The sequence below is a fragment of the Diospyros lotus genome, chromosome 4, assembly GCF_014633365.1.
Source record: "Diospyros lotus cultivar Yz01 chromosome 4, ASM1463336v1, whole genome shotgun sequence".
Classification (NCBI taxonomy): Eukaryota; Viridiplantae; Streptophyta; class Magnoliopsida; order Ericales; family Ebenaceae; genus Diospyros; species Diospyros lotus.
The window spans coordinates 11,106,786-11,114,531 of NC_068341.1; the positions used below are offsets into that span (position 1 = coordinate 11,106,786).

At 39.0% G+C, this 7,746-nt stretch overlaps 2 protein-coding genes across 2 annotated transcripts; both read left to right on the forward strand.

The window, feature by feature from the left end:
* Positions 1–982: 982 nt before the first annotated feature.
* LOC127798997 (uncharacterized) lies at positions 983–3,632 on the forward strand. Its single transcript, XM_052332666.1, has 2 exons — positions 983–2,028; positions 2,875–3,632. Exons 1-2 carry the CDS (start codon positions 1,131–1,133, stop codon positions 3,354–3,356), a joined length of 1,380 nt encoding a protein of 459 aa, XP_052188626.1. The 5' UTR covers positions 983–1,130; the 3' UTR covers positions 3,357–3,632.
* A 1,985-nt stretch (positions 3,633–5,617) lies between these two features.
* On the forward strand, positions 5,618–7,442 carry LOC127800339 (scopoletin glucosyltransferase-like). Its single transcript, XM_052334894.1, has one exon. It carries the CDS (start codon positions 5,907–5,909, stop codon positions 7,380–7,382), a length of 1,476 nt encoding a protein of 491 aa, XP_052190854.1. The 5' UTR covers positions 5,618–5,906; the 3' UTR covers positions 7,383–7,442.
* Positions 7,443–7,746: the final 304 nt, after the last annotated feature.

Sequence of the window (7,746 nt, forward strand, 5' to 3'; positions counted from 1 at the left end):
AAAAATTAACGGCGCTTTAAAACGGGTCCTAAGAGAACCCATTGGGGGTGATCGGATCGATGTTTCCTTTCCTCTCGGCGCATCCTTTGTCACAAACTGCCCCAAAAAAGAAAACTGCAGTGATCCGTACGTCGTTGACCCATCAACAGCCACGAAATCAGAGAGAGAGAGAGAGAGACAGAGAGGGGCGGCTTTAGAGTATGTAAAGAGAAATTGTGGTTATTAATTTCAAACGACGTCATATTAATAACATTTTTTCAATACCCATTTGCATGCACGAGTTATTAAGAACAGATTAAGGTATTTTCTTTCTTAATTAGTCTCTGGAAATGGAATCAATAAATAAAATTAATAAATCCAGGAGCTCTTAATTATTATTATTATTATTATATATACTCAACTCAAATTAATTACAAACACACGATGCTTTGTAATTTGCTTAGGAAATCACATTAATTAAGAGATCTTTAATTTTATCTGTATTATAAACAAATTAAATGTAGAAAACGAAAGCCATATACTCAAACAAGACAATATATATAGGCCTTATTCTGATGCATGCATGCATTGTCTTTTTGAATCTGTATAAATGATCGTTTCACATCTTAGTTATAATTAATTACGTACTGTCATTAATGCAAACCCACGTAATCTTTATTTAATTAATTAATTACCAGAACTTGAGAGCCAGCCACTTATAACAACGACAGGTGTCTGTCTGACCCAAATCCACACAAACAAATATATAAGAGAATAAATATTTTTACATGGAATAGTATTAATTAAGATATTTATTTATAATTCATTCATTTTTTTTTAATACATAGACATAATTTATGTATCTAGAAGGGTTGACAAGCAAACCACTAACATTTACATCACTACTAGTCTCTTTTGAAAATTGAAAATTAATGAATGACCAAACCAAACGCGTTCTCAGTCCAAATATCTGTATTTTAGATTAGGATAATTAATAGTATTTGAAACAATCAACCAAGGATATATTGCCAGCCTCCTTCATCTTCTAGTACTTCAAATCCTTAATTTTATACCATCAACGAATTATCTCCAGCTTTGGTTTGGTAAGGATCAGTACAGATTCATTCATTCTGTCAGCTCGAAAAGGGATCATGAATGGGTTGTTACCGCTCACGGTGGTGGCCGCGGCGGCGATCGCTGGAGTTTTAGCCCTCATCGTGTTGCTCTGGTGGTGTCGCCGTTCATCCAAACAAGACAATGACTCCCAACAAACAAACAACGGGAGAGCCGAGAGTTTACAGTCCGGGGTTTCCAGGCTTCAAGACACGAATCGGCTTCATCGCCGTCTCGATATCAACAGTGGCAGAAAAGTGAATTACTCCGTTTTCCGGCGCGACGCCTCGTCGAAGCCGCTGTTCAGCTGGGTCGATCACCCTTCTCTCGTCACCGACGCAATTGAGAATGGCTGGTCCGGGTTCGCATTTTCCGACCCGTTCGGGTCCTCTCCATCGATACGATCGACCCGGTCGAAGTTGTTGGGTGCTTGCGCGACTGGCGATCACGGAAGAGAAGTGGAGACGAGCTGGGAAATTGGCGATGGATCGGCTGATTACATGCAGAAAATCAAATTCAGCAATACAAATTCTTCTATGGCGGTGATTAAAACGGGTTTGCCTTTGCCAGGTCCTCCGTTGGGAAACTCGTCTTTCCCGCAAGAAGCATACTTCGAGATCACGATCTTGTCCTCTGGGGAAGATGACAACGACCCATTTGGTAACGGAAGGAGAACTGATCAAGGAGAGAAGACGAAGCTCATCCAAGATTCTTCCAAGAGGAAACCAAATTCAGAATCTTTGGTGCATGTGACAAGCGGCGGCCCTGGCAACAATAAATTGGAAGAACTGAAGGTTGCCGGAAAAGAGGGCGGCGAAGGCGAAGCGATTAGGTTTACAATGGGGCTTAGTAGAGGTGGCCATCTTCCAACGAAGTTTCCTGGAAGCTATCCGGGATCAATTGGCTTCAATTCGGATGGTTCTGTACATCTCAACGGTAAGCTCTTCCTTGTTAGTTTCTGTTAATTAGAGTTTGAAAAGTATTTTAGATAAAAATATTTTATTATATTTATTTGATAATTTATTAAAAAAGAGTCGTATGACTTCTAACGAGTTATATATCCCCATCTCATAAAGTGTAATTCTTAATACATTTAAAAAAAAAAATAATAAATAATCTGATAAAAATTTTAAAATATTTTTTAGAAGATATTTTAATTTATTTTAATATAATATTATCATACTCATTTTGAGGTAAAGTTTCTAAGCATATATAGTCAATGGTAAGCTGCACGCCTTTGCAGACCTGGGCATTGTCAATCAATTAATGGAGCAATAAGAACTTGTGTTGGCACATATCATTTATATGTCTGCAGTTGAAAATGTCAATACTATCGCCATGGGATGGGAGTAGTCTACCAGGGAAATGTCTGGTGTTAGATTATTCCCATTAACAACCTGTCTCTATCCTTAGAATTTGGTTAATTAGTCTTTTTGTCAAGTAAAATTCTGAGTTTAAGAATAAGAGCACTAATGTTACTATCCCGATTGGTCTGAAGCCTAGCGGCACTTAAGTTTCTTGAGAACGCATGGGTGCAAGGGTAAAAAGGCAAACTGTTGCCTTCGAAGCGCAGTTTGGGTACAGAGAAAATTAGCTTTCAAATAAGATTAGCTCTGGCAAGCTTAATTTAATAAACTGTCTATTTCATCTACGCAAAGATGACCTTTAGCATCCCCACTTACCCCCAGAAAAAACAATAAGTGTGGATGCTAGTACATTATTAATTTTGGGGTGTTATCTTTCTACTTGGGGTTTCATATTTTGTTCATTTTTAAATCTCAGGAAGCAAACTCATCATGGAATCCGAAAAAGAAGAATGGGTAAAAACAGGCAGAGTGGTTGGCTGTGGCTACAATCCAAGCCAGAGAAAGGTGTTCTTCACAGTGGATGCCGAAGTTGCTCATGTAATCAACTGCAAGTCCGAGGAATTTGGAGCTCCACTCTACCCAACAATGGCGGCAAACATTATCGACATCCAGGTTATAGTTAACTTTGGACAAAGTGCATTCAAATACGAACCTGCAAATGCACAAAGAACTCCCAATCCTTGCTTCGTTGGCCCTCTTGCAAGCTCTCCTCCTCTGGGCTATGAAGACAGCAAAGAGCTTTTCTCCATGGGAAGAATTAATTCTCAGTGGCGGAACCAACACGCCGCCAGAAGTACTGGCAACAAAACCTTGGATTTTGACGAAGAATCTGAGGCTGATTTGTTTGAAATTGTCTTGGATAGTTCTGGAAGGTCCCCAAACACGGTCTTGAAGTGAGATTAAAAGAAAACAAAAGAACATTTATATATGTCAGCGCTAGCTGTTTCATATACAAATTAAGGATTCGATCTTGAAAGCCGATTAGTTTATTGACAACAGCTTGCAAATTGCAATAGGGTCATCCGCAAGGGATGTACGCATATTGCTGGCCATGTCTGTCTGTTTCTTGTAAAGAGAATTACTAGAGATTCATTCTTTTTGTAGGAAGAGGAGAGTTATTAAATGCTCAACATTAAAAATGTTGTGACAATGACACATCTATAATTTAAACCATTGTTTTGAGAATGGGATCAGATTAGCCAGCAACCAGTTAACAAAAGCTCTTGTCTGGTTGATAGTAAAAAGTTGGTTATGGAAACGTTGATCCGGGAACAAGATGAGCCAGCCAGCAACCTAGACCTAGTTCAACCGGCCGGTTGACTGTTTTGTACATTTTATTTCTTTTTTGCTGTTATATTTTATTTTTAGAAATAAGAAAATATAATAATAATTCTGAGACATTTTGAAGGAATTAGTAACAAATATTAATTATATTAGCAAAAAAATAATGACTATTAATTTGGATACCATCTATCATTTTGTCAATACATGAAACTTTTTAGAAATCTTTAAAGATTTGATCTTCAATTTCATTTTATTTCATCATAAAAATTTGTGTTAATCTTGTTGTTTAGACCTTTTTCTAATTGTTAGAGACATTACTTTAAATGCAATTTTAAATCTATTAATTAAGTTCTACATGATGATTTTATTTATTATTATATTATTTCACGGTTTTAATTAGTAACTATATACTTATATTTATTTAATAAAAGTACATATCCTAATTCAATCAAAGTCCGGTGATCGATTGACCTTAATTTCAATCTCACATCTTTCCGATTGAATGCCAAGGAACAATGACTTAAACTCAGTTTAATAGGTAATATATATATATATTCTAATTTATATATATGGTACTTTTATATGAATCAGAAAATGATAGTAGAAGAGGGTATAGAAAGGAAATTTTGATTAAAGAAAAAGATAAGAGATAAGGTAGGGAACTTTAATTATTAGAATAGGCAGAAGGTCAACATGCATGAACATAAAGTTCTGTTGGAAGAATTCAATATTCATGCACTCAATATTTTGGGTGGGTTGCCACCATTGACATCAGAACTGCCGATAAGTAATGGCATTCTATTAAATATTATATTTGTTAATTAAGTGGGCTTGCCTAGCAAATTTTTTCATTGCTACAGTGTACTGGTTGAATCTAGGGATTATTATAGTACTACTGCTGCTTCGCTTAGGAAAATATATGCATATATATGAGAACATTTATTCTAATTCTACTAAAACATTATGATACTGATGATGGGACATTGATATTCATGATCATTATGACTGATTATCGATCTAACATTTAACTCTTAAATTAAAAAGGGTATAAATGAGAAAGTAAGTCCTGGGTAAGAAATACTTTTTAGGGTAAAGAAAATAATCGTCTTGGAAAAAAAAAATTAATTTTTGATGGATAATAGAACATAGAGCATTCTAGTTTCATGAGTTGTTTTATCCAGTTATTAGGAAAAATAGAAGAGATTGTAACATTCAAAGACTTTTTACATCTTGTTCGTAACATCATCAGTATGTGGTAATGTTTGAAATGCATTTCATGCAACACTTTGATGATAATGATAATTATATTAATTTTTATATTTAAAAATTTTATTTTAGAAGAAAAATAAAATATTAATTAATACTCATTATATATTATATGGGACGTACCTTCTTTTAGTGGTAATAATAAGATTTCTCTTTATTATCAAAAACAAAAAAAAAAAAAAAGCATTGCACCCTTATAATTGAAACATCAGAAATTTGGGCCGGGTTGTGCCTTCCACCACTCTGGGCCAAGGGAATTTGGGCCAGGCTCCCGGGCCTCCTTCTCCCAACATTATATGGAGCAGCAATACGTTAAAAAAATATTGGTACACGAGCCTCCCGTTTGACGACTATAGCCTACAGCGGGAGCGGGAGACTCGTGTACTGGATATGATAGATTATTATAAAATAATAATAAATAATATATTAAAACCAGTTATATGATGGAATAACTTTCGGGAGGCTAAGATATTATTATTTTTTTATAGTAATAATAGTTAAGGGCAGTTAAAAATCATGTAATAAGCTGATCGATGCGTTTGAAAAGGACTAAGTTCCGGAATAAATGGGTTAGTTGGGTATGAAGCCGTTTCCGAATCCCAATCGAATCGATCCCATCCATCATCTTCCAAATTTTCCAACTTCCCGCAGAAAATCCTCTACTCTTAACACTCTCGTCGTCGGATAATATCCCTGGCTGGACCCTCTGCTCGTGCTTGGCTCAGAGTCTTTTCAGCTCAACGCTTCATTTTCCTTTCCCAATATTCTTCCTTCTTCACCTCATCACCCCCACCAGCGCCACCACTAACTACTACTACTACTACTACTATTACTACAACAACTATTATAATCTCACTCTCACTCTTTCTCCAAACATCATCATCAGCAAAATCCACAATGAGCTCAAAACATGAGCAACAACTCCATGTGGCTTTTCTACCTTACATGGCGCCAGGCCACATGATGCCTATGGTAGACATCGCTCGCCAATTCGCCGCTCACGGCGTTCAGGCCACCGTAATCACCACCACAGCCAACGCTCGCCGCCTCAAGCCGGCCGTTGATCGCGACGCCCACTCCGGCAACAACATCAGGCTCGAGATCCTCCCCTTCCCGTCGGCCAAAGCTGGCCTTCCCGAAGGCTGCGAGAACCTCATCGACACCCCCACCCCCGAGATGACCATAAGGCTCTACGGCGCCATCAATTTGCTCCAGCCCCAGTTCGAAGCTCTCTTGCGTGATCTCCGCCCGGATTGCATCTTCTCCGACGTTCTATTCCACTGGACCGTCGACGTCGCCACCGAGCTCGGCGTTCCGCGGCTCGCCTTCAGCGGCAGCAGCTTCTTCAACCTCTCCGTGTCCTATGCAGTCGAGCACCACGAGCCCCACAAGCAGACCGAATTTGAGAGAGAGCCATTTCTCATCCCCAGCCTGCCGGACCAAGTTACGATCACGAGATCACAGCTACCGGACATTGTCAAAACCAGAAACAGTTTCACCGAGCTCTTTGAGAAACTAAAGGCGGCTGAAAGGAGGAGCTTCGGAATGGTGGCGAACAGCTTCCACGCCTTGGAGTCTGCTTATGCAGAATACTACAAGCAAGCTATTGGAACAAAGGCGTGGCAAGTAGGTCCAGTGTCCCTGTTCAATAAAGACGAAGCAGACAAGGTTCAAAGAGGGGGAAAGGCCTCTGTCAGCCAAGACAGCATCATCAGTTGGCTGGATTCCAAGGGATCAAAGTCAGTTTTATACATCTGTTTCGGTAGCTTAACCCGATTCAGCAAAACTCAGCTCGTCGAGATAGCCAGCACCCTGGAAGAAGTGACTTGTCCTTTCATCTGGGTCGTGCCTAAAGTCCTAAAAACGAAAAAGGATTGGAACAAGGAGGAAGAATGGTGGGTTCCAGAAGGATTTGCAGAGAGGATGGAGGAGAGCTGGAGAGGAATGATCATAAAGGGCTGGGCGCCACAGATGCTGATTCTGGAGCATCCCGCCATTGGTGGGTTCTTGACGCACTGCGGATGGAACTCCATTCTTGAAGGCGTCACGGCTGGGGTGCCCCTGATCACTTGGCCTGTAATCGCAGACCAGTTTTATAACGAGAAGCTTGTGACGCAGGCGCTGAAATTTGGGGTTCCGGTGGGGAGTGAGGACTGGAAGGTCTGGGCCACAGAGGAGACGCCATTGATAAGCAGAGAGAAGATTAAATTGGCGGTGAATAGGGTGATGGAGGGTGGACACGAGGCCGAGGAGATGAGAAACATAGCGGTGAAGCTTGGGGAATCGGCGAAGGCGGCAGTGGAAGAAGGGGGTTCTTCCTATGAAGAGTTGAAAACCCTCATCCAAGACATCTCCTCATACAGCCAAAAATAATAATAATAGTTCATTACCAGATCTCAATTAGTTTAACAAATCCTTTAATTATTAGATCTTTCGTATTAATTCTCAGTTATTCGTCTATGCATATTTACTGAGCGGTAATAACAATCACAATTAATGCTGAGTGCATAATCACTGATTAATTATTGATTCCTAATATTAAGTGCTAATACATTTTCGATCACTATATAAGAAACGTTGTTGTGTGATAAATATTAACCATCAATATACACTACCAAAAATAGATTAAGTTTAATCCTTAGGTAAAAATAATGTTAATCGGCATATGAACTCTATCCCTCCCAGGCTTACACTGTTTCTCTCAACATTCAACAATCAAGCTTTCAGGTACCAGCCG

Bases quoted from the DNA above. Each gene is read 5' to 3' on its own strand.
- LOC127800339 (XM_052334894.1), top strand. From the start codon at position 5,907: ATGAGCTCAAAACATGAGCAACAACTCCATGTGGCTTTTCTACCTTAC.
- LOC127798997 (XM_052332666.1), top strand. From the start codon at position 1,131: ATGAATGGGTTGTTACCGCTCACGGTGGTGGCCGCGGCGGCGATCGCT. The intron at 2,029-2,874 runs GTAAGCTCTTCC...TTTAAATCTCAG, and splicing joins TGGTTCTGTACATCTCAACG to GAAGCAAACTCATCATGGAA.